Source organism: Anguilla rostrata, chromosome 11 (genome assembly GCF_018555375.3).
Source record: "Anguilla rostrata isolate EN2019 chromosome 11, ASM1855537v3, whole genome shotgun sequence".
Lineage (NCBI taxonomy): Eukaryota > Metazoa > Chordata > Actinopteri > Anguilliformes > Anguillidae > Anguilla > Anguilla rostrata.
The window spans coordinates 12913069-12934110 of NC_057943.1; the positions used below are offsets into that span (position 1 = coordinate 12913069).

General features: G+C 44.2%; 1 protein-coding gene across 3 annotated transcripts in view; it reads right to left on the minus strand.

Annotated features, from left to right (window-relative positions):
- The window catches only part of slc12a5b (solute carrier family 12 member 5b), a 115995-nt gene that overhangs the window by 76420 nt on the left and 18533 nt on the right, over positions 1-21042 (minus strand). The window contains exon 1 of one of the 3 annotated variants that reach the window (XM_064297977.1): positions 17521-18121. The exons of the other annotated variants lie outside the window; for them this stretch is intronic. Coding sequence (XP_064154047.1) covers positions 17521-17575 — 55 coding nt within the window. The 5' untranslated portion in view covers positions 17576-18121. Of the gene's footprint in view, positions 1-17520; positions 18122-21042 lie in introns of those variants that run through there. 3 annotated transcript variants of the gene reach the window in all.

Below are 21042 nucleotides of genomic sequence, written 5' to 3' on the forward strand. Positions count from 1 at the left end.
GGCACTGCTTAAGCATGGTCTCCACTTTTTATCTCAAATTACTGCGTGAAACATACAAGACTTGTATTTTGTACTTGACTTTTCTTAAAGATACCTTATTGACATCGGTGCTGTAGATACTACCTGAAACAAGCTAAGACAGAAACCAAAACAGCGTGCCACATACCAACTACTTACAGACAAAATGATCATTAGTTAGCATTTCAAAACTATAGTACTATCATAATGGCCACCAATTGAATTGTTTGGTATTTCTTACAAATCAAGCCATTTATGAATTCCAGAGAAAAAAAATACAATACAATATTATGAGAGGTTTCTATGTCTGCTCATGCACAAATGGTTGGCTACAGACTTCCATTAGCATCAACACTCTCTACAAAAATTTTCAATGTTTTCACATTGGGGCCATAGCAGAAGGTTCATCGAGGGAGGAGCTAGAGTGGAGGGGCTACAACAGGAGCTATTGTGGGAGGGGCTAGAAGAAAATTTACAGCAGCAGGAGCTACAGTGGGAGGGGCTAATAGCTGAAGAAGCTTGAAGGGGAGAGGGTCATAGGAGGAGCTATAATGGGGGGGGGTCGTACAGAAACAGGGGCTAGCGGGAGGGCCTTGAAAAATAGGACCTAAAGAGAGAGGAGAGACATCTGGCTACCAAAGAATATAGAAGAGACAAGACAGTTGCATGATACATGATGGTGCTTCTTGCACATTGTTAGCACATTTGAAAATAAATCACAGGTAATGAATCACCATTAGAATTCAAACTATGTGAAGGAGAGGAACATGATTGCTGCTAATATGAAACATTTTTCACCAGTGGCAAGGTCTGTAGCTGCAGAATGATGAAAACGACTGGGGCTCACCAAAGACTGCTAACAGATTACCAGGTAGATACATCAGGTATTTAACAAAGCAACAGCTCATAAATGACACGTTCATATCATCTCCAAAATTTCACAAAGGACAAGGATGTCCAATTCTGGTGTTGTGGGCGTAATTCTCCTCTATGCAATTAGTGGGTTTATTTTATCCACCATAATTATTTCTAACTGCACTGCCAAATGTTCTGACATTTTAACACCATAGATACTTTTTTTTTTCAGATCTAATTCCTTCTCTGGCAGAAATCTCTTCTTCATTAATTAGATAGCTTGTATGTTGTTTTTTTGCATAATCATGTGGAACCAGTGTCTTCACCATGATTACTGAGACACAAGACAAGCCACGCCTTATGTTAAAATGGCGATGCAGATTCCAGGTGCACACAGACACTGGGCTATACTGGGTGTTAACCGGGTACATGGAGAATTGGCTTCTCTCTGATAAACAGTCACCCCCACCCCCACCCCCACCCCCACCTTCCAGGGACTGAGACCAGCAGGATATTTAGTCTTGGGGGGGAGGGGGGAGACTGGCTGTAAAACTCCAATACAAGATTTTGATGAGATAACAAGGATCTTGCTCTATCTTTGAAAATCTTGCATTGACTCTGAAAAATGCATAATTATATTATAACAGAGTCTGCAGAACAAACTTTTATTTTGACACCTAATTTTTTGCCACCCTGACAAATCTCACATACTAGATGCAAACATGCACAAACATAACGCACATAAATACAAAAAAACAGACACACATGCATACACAACACGCACGCAAGCACGCACGCACACACACATACACGCACACACAACATGCACAAACACACGCACACACGCCCCACTGAGGACTGGTTGCCAGTGCCCTATTAAAAAGAAAAGTCTGAATTAAGAGAAACAACGGCAGGAGAGGGGAAACATCCATCATGTTGCCATGGAAACTGGCTCAGCACTGCAAACTGCTATTGGTCCGTTTCATATCTTGGGATGCTGTTGGAGCGACACTAAGCTGGACTGACCGTTTGAGGCCCACGGAGGACACAGATTACAGCAGAAAGAACTGTGGCCCCTCTGAACAGGCTTTTACAGGGGTCCACAAGGGGATCTCACACTGACCATTTTTCATCTGTTTATTCCTGTTCTCCCCTTACAATGCTAGCGATCAGTGATTCAGCCTTCTGACTGTTTACATGAAGAACAAAGAGCCTGACGCCTCATGGGTTTCTAATAAATTAAATTTACCCATTACCTCCACCTCTGTATCTGCATGACAAAACAATAATCTGCAGCTCTGATATCAAATGCAGAGAAGTACATACAAGCCATGTACATCACTTATGAAGCCAAGCCCCTCATACATCTTTAAAACCGTGCATTCATATGGAATTTAGATGGTTTATTAAATGACCTTTGACCTTTTCCCGCCCTCCGCCACTTATGCTACGTGCACTGCTCGTACAGAACATGCAGTACTTCCAAGATCACACACGTATTTGGGTCAACATGTAAATCGCATTATTAATATGTGCAGCTGCTAACGGAGGTGGTTTTAGCCAACATCCTGTCACTTTACAGTTCATCTTGAGCCTCCTGAGTCTTTAACACCCTTCAAAAGCCTATAAATCTTTCCCTCGTGTTCCATTTACCAAAACACGTTGTTCGTAGCCGGTCCACTGCTTTTACGCTTCAGTATTAGCAATGCAATGAGACCAGCAGATCAAACGTCAGTCAGTTTCATGCATTAAGCTTATTGCATCCCGTAATCTTATTTTGAAGTCACATACAATCATATACATCTAAAATGGGGAATCACATGGCTAAATGAATAAGCTGAAGCAAATAAAAGATCACTCATTCAATATTTTTGGGGCGTTAGTCCCCCATTTTTAGGTAATAATGTTCAGTCACAATTATTACTGAGGCATTAAAGCTCTACTTTGTTGAATTTGAATCAGGGTGATGATGATGATGACGGTCTAGATGTGTATTACCCATGGACTCGACCAGCAGTTGTACACAAACACATTCGTGGTTTGTGTTGCCAAACTTAAAGTGGAGACAGTCCGTGACTATCGGCCTGCCTGAACATTTTTAATTAATTTCTAAGATTAATTTTTATCATGTTCATTACTAAGTATGGTACAGCGTGCACAATGTCATGAGGACGTCAGCCTGTGAAATCACATGTTTAACACATAGGGACAGGGGGGAACGGGTGGGTTAGTCGCTGGTCAGTGTTCTGATCCTTTTAGCCCCGCCCCGCCCCGCCCCCGGCGCTGAGTGATGGAGATGAGCGCTGGGGGGCTGGACGTGGCTCCCAGGATTTACCGCAGACTCTCTCTGACCTTTTAAAGTGTGTCGAGGCGTGTGCAGCGGGAATCTGATCCAGGAGAGCAGCGGAGGATAGATAGATGCAGCAGACAGATATATGGATGGATAGCCGCTCCTGATCTTCCTAAGAGGATATTCCATCGGACTCGACTGACACAGATTCACATAACTTCAGCAGATACACATAAATGACAAATAAATTTAATGTGCACTTCCTCTCCGTTCCCGCAGATCCAGAGTAATGCGTTGTTCCCATATGTGCTGCCGGGGAAGGGGGGGCAGGAATAGCAACTGATAAATGATGAAGAGGAGGGGATTTAGGGTGGGCAGCTATTTCATAATCTCCAATCAAGGGAGACCAGGGTACAGGGGAGGGGGATTCTGCTGTATTAGGTTTTGCTGGGAAGGATTACTGTATGGCTCAAAGATGAACTCTCTGGACATCATCTCTCTCTCTCTCTTTCTTTTGCTCTACCTCTCGCACTCTCCCTCCCCAACTTCTCCCCCTTTCAGTAACGTTCAATTATTCTGAATTTACTATTAACCATATCACGATTCCCTGAAGGGGTCCCCTCCATTCAAGGCTGCAAAGAACCATTTGGGGGGGTAACTGAGAACTATTCATCAGAAAGGAATGATTACAGGTTTTAACGTGCACGGACAACTATGGTTGCCATACGTTCAGTGTCACCCAGACCTCTTTCAAAGACAGCATTTCAGTCAGCAAGTCAGCCAGAATAGCATCTGTCTGCCTTTCGAACGGATGGATCATAACTATATTAAAAACAATGACATATTTCTCATGCATGCTTAAGATAAGTAATTGCTTAATCTTCTCCAGTTCTTCTCCTGTTTCCAACCGTAATTGGCTCTCCAATGTAAAATACAGTCAATTTATAACATTCCACTGGCTCTCATAATAACAAATCTGTAATCCGTTCTCAGTCACGATTGGAGGATTGCACAAAATATCTTGCCTTATACCTCAGGCGAAAGTCTTTTAAAAAGCACTCGATGGTATTGCAACTGAGATTTGCTACGAAATGACAAGAACTGCTCAATAAAATGTCATAAATGTCACCAATTTGGAACATTTTTCTGGTTTTGGCCAGTCGAGTATGAGGCAATCCAATGGACCACATGGGGTGCAAATACTGACTGCATTGTGATTCGCTCACAAAACAAATCTGAAGTGGTGAACAGCCTGCTGTAAGACAGAGGACAGGCAATAAGGATGTTTTTTTTTTTTTTATATTCTGTTTGTACAGCGTGTGCTCACCTTCACATTTCAGAGTGACATATCAAGTTTTATTGATATGTTTACTGACAGGCAGGTTTGTTTTTTTTGTTTTTTTTTCTCCTGTCCCCAGGTGACTCAGAGGTAATCTTAACTCTACTCTGAGAGAGTCGTTGGCTTTCTCCCCTAATGTTAAAACACTGCGAAGGCCAGATTGCTGGATCGCTTGGCTGGATCAACGTTCGTTTCTCAGTCGTCTCTGGCCCGGGATAAGAAGAAAGCAGCTTCCAAGTCTCTGAATCCTCAATTAATCCACCTCAATTCTTCATCGACAATTTAAACCCAAGACAGTGACAGTGATAGTGGTGAGATTGTCACTGTATAATAACAAGTGGCATCAACAGAGAACAAAATGGGAGAATGACTCCATGTTGCAAAATGTCCTTGTTCTAAGAAGGTGATAATGTAGCCCCAGGTGTGTCAAACTGCCATACCCTTGCCACATTTATTACTTTGATATTACTGTTATCATCTTCAGAATCAGTTTTTTTTCCATTTACTTCCTGTTTCTCCCTTGCTGCATTTGCAAGTGTGTGTTATTTCTTGAGGAGAAACAAGACTAATACAACAGTATACACAAAAAACAAGCGTGGGCACACACACACACAAGTAAAATTCCCATTTCAGTCGTCAATTCAATGCATTAATCAAATCTCTGCCAATCACAGCACTGTGTTATTAGTGGGAGGGGCTAATTTGAGCTAATTTCTTTGGTCCTGAAGACAACAGATGATTCCAGAAATCACAGGAAAGCTTCTGCACCTCAGACCCGATTTTAACTTCATGTGTGGACATATCAGCTGCACATGAGCCAGAGTTGCTCAGTGGGCTTCAGTGGTGGAGGGCTAGGGAGGACTTAACGGTTCAGTAAAGCATCGTAAGTCAGACTGAAAGATGCCTGGTCTCCCTGGTTCAGAGATATTACTCACATTTAGTGTGATGACGTACAGACAGATTTATCTGACTGTGTGATTTCCATGGTAACTTTGGAAATATATCCTCCGCTTTGAGAGGTATTGAGTACTTTGTAACCTTCACAATAGCTAATGTGTTTTCTGTGTGGCAGGGGTGTATGCGATTTGGATGAATCGTGCTTTAGTTTTGGCACTGCGAATACACAACATGCAATTGTTCTTTCACACTTTTAACGTGTCCCTGCAAGCTCTTCTGTTCGTTTCTCTTTGAATAAAGGAGATAGAGGTTTTTTTGCTGTCAAGATTATAGTTCCACATTATAATACTTGCTGTTAAGATTATAGTTTAACCAGTGCCACTATACTTGCCCCCCTTCGCTGACGAATGCACGTATGCACACACACACACTGAGTGAAAGCATTGGCAGGCATTCCCTGTGGGGTGTCAATTTAAATACTTAAACACAATGTTCACGCACGCTGGCAATCTGCACTGAAGTCCTTGAGCAATCACAATGCTGGTTTTTTGTCTTATATGAAAGCAGGCTTCACTACAACTAGCTGCAAGTATAGAGATTCATAGTAGAAGAAGAAAAAAAAGATCCCCACTATTCATCGCATTGTCCCCAGTATGACCAAGGAAGCCACAGGAAATCATTCATGCATTTCAATTAATAGTGCAATCTTACAACAAAATTGACTCATCATATTGGATCAGAGACCACTGAATTAAGAGAAGAGTATATTACCAGCATGCTTTGTTCTGCTTGTAGATCATTTGCTTTGGCATAATGTTACTTGATGAAAAATCCAATTAATAGGGTTTATAATTTTTTTTTTGAACTATACCCTGAACAGGTGCTGAATTAAACATGTGTTGATGAAGACTGCATTTGACATGGTTTGGTAATAGCAGACAGGACAGATGAGCCACTTTCAGCAAAAGCATTTTTTTTCCCCTCTCAAAGCTGAGAGAAAGCTGACTGAAGAATTAATAATTAATAATATAATGACATTCAAATTAAAGTATTATAAATCAATATTCAAAATGATGCACAGAGCGATAATCTCTCATGCTATCAACAGTGCCCGGACAGAGCGGTGTTCCAAAAGACCGTCTCCGCACTGTAACAAGACACTGATCCAATCACAGCAGGACACGGTGCGGCTTCTTCCCAAACCTGCCAGAAAACAGCGTGTGAATGGCAATATGGCAAAGTCGGGGGACACGTCATTGGGAATAGTAGGAAGCTCTTAAAATCCTGTATACGGCATTAGGAGGGAGCTCTTATATAATGCTACGCTATTCTGAAATGTCATAATACCCAGCGCTCAGTCCTTACGTAACGACCAAAAAAATAAATTAAGAGGGTCCCCACCGTGCACTCAACTCCCCCACCCCCACCCGCTTCTCACTGCCTGTTTAATCCGGCAGATCAGAGGAACAAGTCTCAACCACAATTTTGTGAAAGAGAAGGATTTGCATGTATTTATTCTTAAGTCAAGTTATTTTTAGACAGAAGAACAGCTAAGAAAAGCTGGTTTTCATCTTTGGTCCATTGTTATGTTAGATAGCAAGGGTGAAAGGCATGACTGGTCTTACAGGGGCTGATTAGCCCGTAAATTTAGGGTCCTCCGGAAGGATTTTTCAAGGAAGAAATATTTTTCTACAGGACTTAAATTCACATGAAGTACCCAAGGATTTTTCCACATCCAGCCACTAATTAGAGGGGAATTTGGGGAAAGAGAAGGTGCATATATTAACATTTTATGTGCAGTTATTTTTTGTCATGTGGAAGCAGTGCTCTCTGTTACATTGTGAACCAGTGGAGAATCTTTGGTCGTAATGCACCCTGGGCCACTCCACTGACTGGAGCTGTGGAGAACATGGAAACCCTTCTCAGATATTATACAAATAGTAACTGTGATTTAAAAAAAAAAGAATAATTAATTAATTCATTCATAATTTAATTTCTACAAAAGGCTAAATAAAATAATAGCAGCCAAGGACAGAGGAATTAGTTGATGTTCCAGAGTAAACAGAAATTATTTGAAAATGTTGAAGGTGAGAGAGAGAGTGTGTGTTCCCAGTGCACCACAAAAGAACAGGAGTGTCTAATTCACACCGTGAGCAGTCAGCACTGATCACTAACAAGCATTAGTGACGAAACAGACTTCAAACCTTCTATCTTTCTCTCTCTCTCAACACAAGCACAACTGGGTCACTACAAATTCCTACTGTCAGGCAATCAGACAAATGAGGAGATTTGTGTCCAAAAGCAGTTTTGATGAGATGGGCACATCTGGATGGCAGATTATTCAGAGTGAGAAAGAGAGGGAGAGAGAGAAAGGGAGGGGGAGAGAGAGAGAGAGAGAGAGGGGGGGAGAGAGAGAGAAAGGGTGGGGGGGAGAGAGAGAGAGAGAGAGAGAGATGCAAAATGCCACCGAGGACTGCATGGAATAACTGGTGGAATTAAAATATTTACAGAAATTAAGTGTCCTCCATGAACTGTCCCTTAAAGTTAATTAATCTTGAGAGGCACAGTGTTGATGTAATAAGTTCACACTTGGCAGAAACACTGTGCCTTAGCTGAGGAGCACGCTCCTCTGTGGAACGAAACAAGTGTGTTAGCCTGACAGCAGGAGAACATGGCGGATATCTGCACCGTCTGTACTCCATTTCCTACACTGTGAGATTGCCCTGATTGTGTCTTTCAGTGGGAGAGCCAGATAGAGACGGCAAAATGAGAAATGGAGAGAGAGAGAGAGAGAAAGAGAGAGCGAGGACCCCCCTGCTGTGTTGTCTGTCCCATGTCCCATAATTAGGATTTGTCAGCTGGGGCTGTTGATTCTCACAGAGTGAGACATTAACACTGTCACTCTGACCTTCTACCCAACACAAGCACCGCCCATCTGCCAACAATGGAGCCTTCCAGGCAGACAGTGCGGAGAGAGTAGAGACGGCAAAGTTCAGCCGCACAAAGAGAAGAGCAGCGCACATCAGCACAATGAGGAGCGACGCCACGAAGAGCGGAGCCGCAAAGATCAGCAGCACAAAGAGAAGAACAGCGCACATCAGCACAAAGAGGAGCGACGCCACGAAGAGCGGAGCCGCAAAGAGCGAAACCACAAAGATCAGCAGCACAAAGAGAAGAGCAGCGCACATCAGCACAATGAGGAGCAACACCACAAAGAGCGGAGCCGCAAAGAGCGAAACCACAAAGATCAGCCGCACAAAGAGAAGAGAGCGCAATCAGAAATGAGGAGCGAGCAGAAGAGCGGACCGCAGAGCGAAACCACAAAGATCAGCAGCACAAAGAGAAGAGCACCACATCACACAATAGGAGCAACACCACAAGAGCGAGCCGTGCAGAGAGGAAACGCAAAGTCAGCCGCACAAAGAGAAGAGCAGCGCACATCAGCACAATGAGGAGCGACGCCACGAAGTGCGGAGCCGCAAAGAGCGAAACCACAAAGATCAGCAGCACAAAGAAGAGCCGCGCAGATCAGCAGCACAAAGAGAGGAGCCACAAGAGAAGGGCCGCGAAGATCAGCGCCGCAAAAAGTGCAAAACAAGGTTACGCAAAAAAAAGCAGCATCTGACCTTGTGAATAATGTGGAAGGAGATTGTGCAGTGACATCACATTAACATTAAAGAGCACGCTCACCGAGCACCTGTTGGGGGGGTGGGGGGTGGGGGGAGGATTGTCTGAAGCGTGACGCTTTTGGGAGGCCATGCTATGTAGGTAAAGGGGTTGAATCTCAGCTGAGATTGTTTTATAGTTTTACCTACTTTTATCCCAGCTCCTAAAATAAAAGAAACACTGCTGCATGAAAAAATGATTGACGTAGCACTTTAAATCATCATGGATGAGTGATTTAATAGAAGATAATTACATAAGTGGAGTCAGTCCTCTTGACTGCATCATGGATTTTATAAAATAGAATATGGAATTACAGCACGGCCTTCATGTCTGCATATACACTGTGGTTTAAACACAATATTTAAATATGTTGTGATGTCATAGTGATGTATTTGTGATGTCACGGCAGTGTTATTGTAATGGCAGTCATCTGACATCTGCTCCTCACACTTTCCGTCACCAGGTTCCCCAGTGCATGTGTAATCCCCTAAAAAAAATGCATAAAAACGGGATCATCCCGACAAATTTAGTTAGGGATTAGGATTTAAACTGAGGTTCCAGTGTCACATTCACATCTGCGGACAAGGGATTCTGCTCAGACTGTCTTTTTGGTCAGTTCTTCCCATTGTCTGCTGCTGCACCTTAGGCCCGCCTTTGGGGCATGGCCGGTAGGCTGGGGGGAGGGGCATGGAGGCGGCGTTACACTCAGGAACGGGTCGAAACCGTCACTGGAGCTCACAGGTGCAGCTCTGCAGGGCGGATCAGACAGGGCGGATGAAAGGCGAAGGGGGTACGTCTGGGCGTCGAGCTCAGGGCGCTGCCATCAGCGATGGGCGTGGCGCCATCCTGGGCCCGCCAGGGCCCGCCTCCTGGCAGGTTTAACCATGGTGGAACAGATTGCAGGGAAGCACGGATGTAAAAATAAAACCCCGCGCTCCCTCGTCTTCGCATCCCCGTGTTAGAAGGGGTGTAAATTCTCGTGGAAGGATTTGCGCATTACGTTAATTGGCCACTGCGGGAAAAGATTAAAGAGATCGCGCACGCTCCTCCATTTTAACAGCTTTCTCAGAGAGAGCAGTGACAGTATAGTACAATGCAATGATAGGGAACGTGACTTGCAACTCAGAGGTTAAAGGTTAGTTTCCTAGGTGGGGAACTGGTGCTTAAGGTATTTACTTCACTAAATATCCATTTAAAAAACTATTTTTAAAAAGTATTTAATTGGAGGCGGTGTAAGGAAAAAACACACTGCCACCCTCCCAAAAACCAAGTCTTCCCAGAATTCACATGGTTAGTTCACCCCTCCAACAACTGGCAGTGGAACAGGCGAGTCCCAACTGACAGAAAACATCAGCCATCATCCTCCCGGTGTTGTTGCACGTGAGGGTAGGAGAGGAGCTTAGACAGGATGCCTTTTTTAGCCAAAATCTCACAGAATTTAACAGGGGAAATTCCATACAAATCAGGAATGCGCAGAACGCCACCTGTCTTACCTGTGATTCTGTGCACAGCTCAGTAATTTGAATTACAGCACAGATTCACTATTAACTATCTACCTGTATATGGCACATGTTTCATAATAGTCATGATATAACCATGATTAAAAACCTGTGAACAGAGCCATGTCATTTGTCATTTATGAATTGTGTTCTGGGTTTTGTTATTTACAGACTTGTTTGACTGATGGGCACCAATGGGAAAGAACCATGGTCCTCCAACTTTTCTGTGTTATATAGGAATTCACCTACCCTCAACGCCTTTACCTGTGTGTGTGTGTGTGTGTGTGTGTGTGGTGGGGGGTGCCTTTTCTAAAAATAGTTGCCATTGAATCTGATGAATATTCAAAAGTCTAATTCATCATCCATGCAAATCCTTGAAACGAGAATCTTAATTACACTGCGGATAATTATGTTTCACCTGCTCACATGCCCTTTCCCAAACAGGCGGTGGTGCAGTAAGAACCTACCGGCTCTCAGCTCCTGTGTCCCCTTCTATAGGCTTTTCCAAGCTTATATAGGCCCTTCCATTCTTCTACAGGTCCTCCCGTTCTCCTGTAGCCTGATGCATTCTAATATAGGTTCTCCCATTGTCCTATAGACCTGCGTATTATAATATAGGTCCATCGATTGTCTTATTTGCATTCTAATGTATGTCCTTCCATTGTCCTGGAGACCTTTACCCATTGCTTGGGCAGGTATAGCCATACATATTGACCTTTCCTTCTGGCGCAACCATTACTACGATGAATTTAGATTTACCCCGAACTAGTACATTAGTACATCTCCAGTAAATGTTTTTTAGCATATGTTAGCAGCATTGCGGCTGTGTTTTCAAGCATTTGCTGCTCAGTGGGCACAGAGATCAGTGTTCAACTGGACATTTGGCAACACACACTATTAATAGCTTGGCCAGAGCACAGTCGGGTTCAGTCTGAAGCCGCCATTTTCTTTCTCCGAATCATATAAAATAATCCCAAAGGTTTACAGGGCAAGGCTGTGGTTTAGATTAGACAGCCTTGGCACAAAGCAAGCTGCAGTTGGTATGACCGATTAGTATTTTTTAGCCAAAGGACGCAGTGAATTTAGTGATGGACGCCGTTTTTCCTCCAGCACAGCATAAGAAATGCAGCCAAAGTCACCGAACTTGCGGTGTGGTCCGCGGTGTGCTTGGAGCGGCACTAGGACGGCCAGTGTCTCATGCCCGTTGTAAAGTTAATCACTGCCCACATAAACATCCTGTCATCTCTTTTAAAGGGTACAACAGGGAATAAAAACAGAGAATTTTTAAAGTGCATCAATTATCCTCTGTTAAAAAAAAAAATGAAATTAAATTCTTTGATGTCTTGGAGCTCTTTCCTCGTATGAATCCACCCACAGCTTCCCCACCCTACCCCGGGTCCTCCTCTCCTCTCTGTCACATCTTTCAGCACTCCTCCACCCTTCCGCCCATCCCTCGCTCGGAGCGGGTGATATCTGTGCGGCTGAGTCACGCAGCCTTGGCCTTGGGGGGTCCTTGGAGACGCAGCGCGGACAAAGAGATCACCGCCTCGCTTTCCTCTCTCCGTTTGCTGTTCTTCAATAACGCTCTGCCTCCTCTCCCTCCTTTCTCTTTCCCCCGAAGCTCTTTTCAGAGCAGAGTGCTTCTGATAAATGCGCCGCTAACCACATTCTCCGAATTTCGCCCAAAAGAGGACGCGGGCCTCAGACAGAGAAATGTGACGCGCTGCATGGACAACCGCCCATTTTCATTAGGATAGCGCTGGCCACAGGTTCCAGCTCTGCAGGGTCCCCATTACTTCGATAAGAGCCCTCCCATGTGCGGGAGCCAGAGGAATTTCACGCGGCTGATCCTTTGGTTCTCGCGGTGTAGCGAGCCGGAACAACATAGCTCTGATACACGGTGTACTTTAACGGGGGAAATTTGAAGGTGCTTGCTTTCTGTTTGTCGTGAGCAGGGCACGCTCCATTTGAGCAGCGGTGGGTAAAAGATTGTGCGCTGTGACCGTGTCACATCCAGACGTAAAGATAAGCGTTTACTTTGGAAATGAATAAAAGCGGATTCTGCCTTTAATCAGTAATGTTTAGTCGCGTTCTGCAGTGAGGTACAGCCGTGCGTATATGGATCCGCCTTCATACCATGGGATTAAGGTCTACAGCAGAATGCTTTGATTCAAAACAGTGTTTGAGTCTCACCTGTGGGCTTATATTTTAGTTATCTGAACTTCTACAGGAGTGTGTGTGTGTGTGTGTGTGTGTGTGTGCGTGCATGGGCGTGTGGGTGTGCTTTCTGTCATTTCAACACTCACAGAAGGGCCCTCTCATTGCTTTTGATGCTCTCACTTGGAGCACAGTACAATATAAAGAATAATAAAGTGCTTGTCCTACAAACGGGAGAGGAAAGATTTTTGGGGGTCAGACGCGCACACCACATGGCCACCGACCTGGTACAAACCTGTAGCAAACACAGTTTAAATCCTTAATTTCATATTTGCCTGTCCAAATGCCATGTTCTGGCCAGAACACATAGAACAGCATTCACAGGCTGCATTCTAACTGAACTGTTTAGGTACACATTCCACTCTGTTGCTTAATTACATGCAAAGACAAATTTAAATGTGCAATATTATATTCATGCTACTAAATAGAAAAAAAAATGTTGAGAACAAGTTTAGTCTGAACAACCTAGTTTCTATCCCAGCTGTCATAAATGTGTGACTTGGGATCACAAGTCTGCATCGCATCACAAAAGCAGATAGCAGTGACACAAAGACGTGGCGAAGCAACAGCGAACAGGATTTGTTATGCTTTTTTTTTACGTTCCTGTCCTGAAAAGGAAATGAAATCATCTGGGCATGCAACCGAGGAACGCTTTCAGCAGCGACGACAATCTCTCCAGCAATCTGACAAACGCCCCTGGATCTGCCTCTTTCGCGCCACAGATACAGCCATCGGTCCGTCAGTCCAGCGCAACGCAGTGATGATTAACGCTCCCAAACACCACCCCCCACCCCCCCCCGCAAAGCCACTGAACCAAACCTCTCTCTGCATTCATACCACCTTCTGTACAGCAAAGACAGTGAATGATTCTGCTGCTGCTAGGCTGTCTCTCCTGATCATGTCTGCGAGGGGCACATTCATTAGAATTTAATCAATAACAGCAATGAGGAAAGGGCCCAGGGTGTGGGGGGGGGGGCAGGGGGGTGGGGTGGTGAAGGCCCACTTATAATCGCTAAGTGTAAGATTAACCTAACAAACAACAATTTGTATTGCAACAAGAAGGTCTCTTAGACACCTATACCCACGCCATTATCTAAAAAGGAAAATTAAAAATCATAGCGTACGCACTATATGCCACCATTCACATGTTTCTTGATACTTCTTTAATAGAGAAGAAGGGGGAAGGCATGCCACAAGGCACCATTAATCTATTGCAGCCACCTGGGCAACGTGACACGGCAGCCATTTTTGCACCAGAGCACTGAGATTACGCATCCAGTTAAACCTGGACTGATTAGAGGGGCAAACGGAATGAGCCAAGCCAGGAATTTACCCAGGATTCCTTTGCCTGCACACTCATACATCAACGTATTCGACGATGGATGATAACTGGCCAGGGCATTACATTACATGCCTGCCAGTTAGCAGACACTCTCGTCCAGAGCGACTTACAAAGATTACTTTTTCATACATTCAATCCATTTGTACAGCTGGATATATACTGAAGCAATTTCGGTTAAGTACCTTGCTCAAGGGTACAATGGCAGTATCCTACCTGGGAACTGGACTTGCAACCTTGCAATAGCCCAGTTGCCTAACCATGATAGCAGCAGCTGTGATGTCATTGGCTCATGGCCACAATGTAACAAAGGAAATACAAGAAATTTGAATGACAAAAGCACACCACTTTGCCCACTTTTCAATTTAGATGGCATTCGGGACTTGATGTGCCAGTCTGGTCTTGATAAATCTGATTCTTGTGTGATCTGGTACTTGCTTTAATAAAACTATGAGTTCAGTGCTCAGCTGTTTTTTCCACCATGAAACAAATAGCTTTTTGTAATCTCTATTACATTTCTTAAAACTCACTTATTCGTCTCAGAATCTTACATTTTTGTTATGGATGTAGTCTTTGTGTATTTACAATTTGTTTTTGATTCTAGCTTTATTTTTTTTTTTACATTTTTGATTCTTGCCATAGTTAATTTAAATTTGTGCTTTAGTGATATTATATCTTGACTCATTTTCCATATCTGCCACTAATATTTATGCGAAGCAGGTGAATACACTCAGGTCCTCCTACGGTGTACATTGCTCTGGATAAGAGCCTCCACTAAACTGATACAATGCAATATAATGCAATGGCTTTTAATTACCGAGCATGGCCATCAATGCCTTTTTCATCTCAAATAGTATCCATGCATCTGTCTGAGGAAGAAGCCTGTCCGTGAACTGTGCTAATTTAATGCAGTGGCTATCAGGAGAAATTTCCTTAATCAAATTAATGTTATTTTTAATATTAATGTCTTCATCATCACCCTGATTATGAGATGGGGAGTACTCTGCTGTTACTGTTACAGCCGAGTGATGCTATAATAATAATAATAATAATAATAATAATAATATAGGTATTGATGCAGGGAGGAGATCTGCGTGGTGGAGAGTGTCAGGTGCGGTGAGAACAGGAGTCGTCCCTCTCCCCCCTCTGCCTTTCCTTTACCCTAGAACTGTCCCGCCTGTTACACCGCAAAGCCTCAGCTGCAGTGCCTGGCTGCGTCTCCAGCCTCCCGAGCCCCACCGAGGCAGCAGCCGTCACGGAAGAGCGCCGAAAACAGGTCACCCCAAACCGGTCGCTTCAGACGAAGCTAAAATAAACACGGCTCCGCGCTCAGGAGGCACAGGTGTAAACCCTCATTAGCGGTGCCTCGGACGGGCTCGGATATCAGGCGAAAAAAAAGCATCCGGTGGACCCAAGAGCAAGAGCAACCCTCAAGCACATAATGTACAACAGACTCACTGTCGGCAAAGAACAAAATTAAGAGAACCCCTGTGATGACGAATGCACTGAGAAATGCATTTTTTTTTTTAAATGACTACTCATCCAGGGTAATCTACATGCTGGGAACCACCGCACCATGTCAGTGAATCCATTTAGACACACAAAGCTGGATTTCAGCACCTTGGACAGCGGGCAGAGACATCGCCTCTCTCTGAGGCTGATCGGGATTCTGAAAAAAAAAAAAAAGCGGTTGCAGTCTCTGTTTGCGGCCGCGTTAAAGAGGAGCGTTGGCGGAGTACCACACAGAGGCTGTATCTTACAGCAGTGTTTTTTTTTATTTATTTATTTTAACGCCGGGATACTGAGCAGAAAACAACGCGGCTATCGCTGGAGTCTCGTAGAGACAGGAGGTATACTGTGGGCAATAACTGTAACCAGGGCTATTGGACATAGCTGATGATATTGTAAAAGCTGTGGAATTATTTATGAGCCTGTGAAGGAAAATGACACATTCCTGTTGAATATACACACGGTAGACGCTCTCTCTCCCTCCCCCTTTTCTCTTCCTCCTTTCTCTAAAACACACGCGCACACACATGCATACACAGATTCAAATTGCAGCTAAATAGACACACTGAAAATATGAATGTAATCACATGTATACTACCTTTTTGAAATGAGAAGATTTATAATAGGAAACCAAACCAAGCAGGGTACCTTCATGGACATAAAATGCAATACATAATGAAATTAGCTCAACATCTCCCACACACACACATGCATATAAACACACACGTTTGCTGCATACAGCAATGCATTAATCATCTATGCACAAGAACATTACATATATATATGTGTGTGTGTGTGTGTACGTGTGTGTACAGACACACAGAAGCATGTATACCTATGTAAATATATATATAAAACTCAGGACAAAAAGTGCATTTGAAAAGCACGTGGCATTAGACAGACGCAGAGGCTGCGGATGTGGGGTGCAGGCTGGGACTCTGGGGACGTCCGAGCGTGGGGGTCCCTGCTGCACCCCCGAAAGCAGACGGCAGCCTGGCGGGGCACCCAGCCGCGCAGCAGACACACGCACTATTCGACGCGGCGCCCGAGACCTGTGGAGGGGGGGTGCCGACGGCGGGGAGCGGGTTTGGGATACGGGGGGCACAGACTGAGGGGTGGCATGTGCCGCCCGGGAGGGGAACGGTCTCCGAGATGTGGCACGGCTCAGTTTGGCATGTCGCAGTTTAGCGTGGCGCCGTGTCGTTTGACATGGTGCGGTCCAGCATGGTGCCGGCTGTCTCAGTGCGACATGGTGCAGTTTGGTGTGGTGCCGCAAGGTTTGTGTGATGTGATGCAGTTTGGTGTGGTGCTGTTAGGTTTGTGTGATATGGTGTAGTCTGGTGTGGTGCTGTTAGGTTTGTGTGATATGGTGCAGTTTGGTGTGGTGCTGTTAGGTTTGTGTGATATGGTGTAGTCTGGTATGGTGCTGTAAGGTTTGTGTGATATGATGCAGTTTGGTGTGGTGCTGTTAGGTTTGTGTGATATGGTGTAGTCTGGTGTGGTGCCGTTAGGTTTGTGTGATATGGTGCAATTCGGTGTGGTTCTGTGTGATGTGTGTGATGTGGTGTAGTCTGGTGCAGTTTGGCGCAGTTCGGCGCGGTACGGCTCGGTTCAGCGCAGTTCGGCGCAACGCGGCGCGGTGCTGAGCACGTGCCTGCACTGCCGCGATGCCCTGCTGCTCTCCAGTCAGAAGAGAGAAGCTTGATTATTATTCCTGTCACAGTCGCCTTGCAGCAAGAGCTACAGTAGAGCTACGACTGTCACCCCGATGCACGCGCTAGCACCAGCCAGAGCGGAGAGAGAGAAGACGCTCTCCTCCTTTCCTCCCACTCTCTCGCTCTCATTCTCTCTCTCATTCCCCCCTTTTCGTATGACATATTTCATCACTCACCCTGGCTGTTGGGTCCTCCGTCCCCCTCCTCGCAGTCTGTCAGGTTGTTAAGCATCCTTGCTTCTCAGGGGGGTGGGAGAGGGGAGGGGGCACGCTTGTAGAAGGAGGCAGGAGACTTCCCCTGGACCGCTGGCTCTAAGAAGCGCTCGCCCAATCGCAGAATGAAACGGAACAGAAAAATATGAAAGAAAACTAAAAGGAGAAGCAGGAGGTGTTCTGCGTGGGTCCCCTCTCTCCGCTCCCCCTCTCCCTGCTCAGCTCGGTGGCGGCGAGACCAACGCGCGAGGAAAAAAGAGAGAGAAAATCCTCTCCTTTGCAGATCTTTGTCGTCGTGTCGCGTTCTCTCTGTCTCTCTGGCTGTAGCGTGACTCCCTCTCTCATCAGGAGACGGAGGATAGGAGAGAGAGAGGGAGAGAGGGAGAGAGCGAGAGAGAAAGAGAGGGAGAGAGAGAGAGAGAGAGAGAGAGAGACTGCAGGGAAGCAGCGAATGACAGAATGCCTCAGAGAACAGTGTGGGTCTCGCACATGCAGGCACGCACACTCAAAACCGTACTCCACCGCTACAGTACAGGCAGCCTCCCGTCAGTCTAAGCCTGATGACTAAATTCATCATGCATTCTGGAGGTATTATCTCTCTCTCTCTCTCTCTCTCTCTCTCTCTCTCATGCTAGAGAGAGGCTGAGCATCATAGCGGATAGCCTTTCTTGGCTCACACATCCTTTCACAGGGTCTTGTGCAGAAACCACAGAATACGCCACCTCATTATTCTATTATTGTGCTTAGGTCTCTGCTTCCTCCCATAATATCTGATCAGATATCCCATATCATCTGATCAGATATCCCATAATATCTGCTAATATCCACAGCGGCACCTCAATGCCTTCAGTACCAGGGACAGTTTGTTTTCCCTCAAACCATAAAAAGGGGGTGTTTTAGTAGGGATGCTGGGGAGGGGCATTCTACTATTTTCTTTAAACAATGACAATCTGATTTGTCCTTGCAATTACTCAAGTACTCTTCTTTTTTTTTTTTTTTTTTTTGGTGCCTAAATCCCGTTTTACAGCAGCAGAGCATTTTCTCCAGTTTTACTTCACACAGAACACCGAGGCAAGAACAGGTGAATAAGCACTGAACGGCTATTTGTCTCCTTTCCAATAATTATCAGGTTTTAGTAGCCTGATACAGACATTGTTTGATAAATGTTTTATTACAAGTTATGGCCTGAGATTGCAAAACATTTAGCCCTGAGCATATAGTTTTGTGTCTCTCACATGTACTGCACTCAAGAGGTCGGAGAAAGATAACGATAAAAAGTGAGGTATGTTTTTTTTAATTTCTTCCATTTCTTATACTTGACTGTGGTACTAAAACAAAACAGATGTAAAAAAGAAAGCGAGAGGGTGGGGATTAAGAACACAGGTGTGTGATGCGTGAAAACGTGTGAGCCTCCCGCATCATGAGCAATCTGATCAAAGCATTGTGCAACTTGCGTTGGCCTACAACGAATATGCGCGTGTTGTAAGAGATACGTTATTGAGGATTTGCGGGGTATCATATCATATTCTGACATCAGCGTGACATTTTTGTGAATTTACTCCCTAGTGAACATGGTAGCTGATGTCTAACACCAAAGCTAGGAGACTAGTTAAAAACCAATGTGCCACTCACACAAAGATACACGCAATGTGACATAGTACTCTATAGACAAAAAAAAAAAAAACTGATTTTCAGATTAATTTCTAAGCAATTATGAATCCGCCAGCAAATACACGTTTACTCAGGTATCCATCCTTAATATTAAATATGATATATACTGTATTCAGATACATGAATTCTGCTTCACATAAGTGGTCGGGGTAATGCACAAAGCAAAAACAAATATTCTGTTGGCGAACACCTCACTGGTGTTTGGCATATGCTCTAATCCAGAGTGCAATGCAATATAATTCCTTAAAAACTATCAGGACATTAAGAATTTCAGCAGCAATAACAAGAAAGCTGACCTCCATTGTGCTATAAAGTACTATTTGTATGCAGTAGGCTTGAAGGCCTGAAGGTATGCCAATACAGCTGTGGAAAACACTGCTCACTGAATAGCAAATAAACAAGCGGAATTTTTGTGGAATTATACCACGTCATTCTACTATTACTATCTGTGACTAAATGTGGAATAAATATACAATCTTACCATTGGTTTTACACATAGACATGTCCCTTCCCGTGGTCATTCATTGTCTTGAATAATCCATTTGAGAAATAAATCCTCAAATAGAAAGTGGGGGTAGGCATTTATTCACACATAACCCCCGCTTGTTTTTTACGCTGCTTATTACAACAATTGAGTGACAAGTGTAACCCCATGAATGGTTGCTTCGGCACAACATTGCCTAGTGAACGACGTTACACAGTAATGCATAAGCACTCAAAGCATAATTGTTGTTTTCTATCGGTTTTTGGAGATTTTACTAATTTTGCCAATGCACCACCATGGATAAAGCAAATTCTCACCATTTTGATATGCATTTGGGGAGTGGGTCAGAAGAGGAGGAGGAAGCATGAAGTTTAGCCAGTATTCACACGAACATGGCAAAGATGCACGCAGTACTGCTGATAACATCAAGTATTTACATTGCGTCTTATTTTTGATATTGTTGTATTCACATTGATTATAATAGACATCTTTTAGCCTTTGCTAATAATGCTTAGCATATTTGTATTGGGGGCTAAACAAATGTGAGTACAGGGGCATTGTTAGCATACCCTGGGCCAGGGTTGGGTGATTGGACAAACACATTGGGAATTGGCAATGAGTTGAATTTATTGCTGGCAGATTATGATCATTCATTTATTTTTTGTTTGCGATCAGCAGCTAGTATAAACTACTCTGTGGGTCTGTTGGTCTCTGTAGGTTGGTCCACTTGTCCAAAAAGTTGAATCACACATGGGTGAACATGCATGAATACTCAGTATAGACACTGCTGATTGTGTGAGATGCTGCTATCTAATCTACATACTGTGTACCTGCGTGTTTGAACTAAAAAAAGCACAGCCAACAGCTACACCAGAGTGACGGTGACAGTAAGAAACTGGTTTTGAATTAATAATTTCGGAACTGTCAAATGCAATGTTGCAACCTCTGTGTAAACCTATGGCTGGTTGCAGTTTATCACAAATTAGGCATGTAGTAGCCTACGTATTATTTTTCAAACCATAAAATTTCTCAGACATTTTTTCAGCCTGTCTCTGCTACACTCATTGAAACCAATAAGCTGTAAAGATCTCAAAGTGATTTAATTTGTTTAATTGAAAACGATCAGTAAATAAAAAAAGACCATGGATGTCAGAAGGTATGCTGAAGGCAGACAGCACCACTCTTTTTTCGAAGTGCAGGTGAAAAGGAGCAGCTGGCTGGCTGGAGGAGAACCATAATCCATCTACACCAGTGGTCTCCAATCCTGGTCCTGGAGAGCTACAGGGTCTGCTGGTTTTTGTTTTCACCTTAGAATCAGCACCCAATTGAGA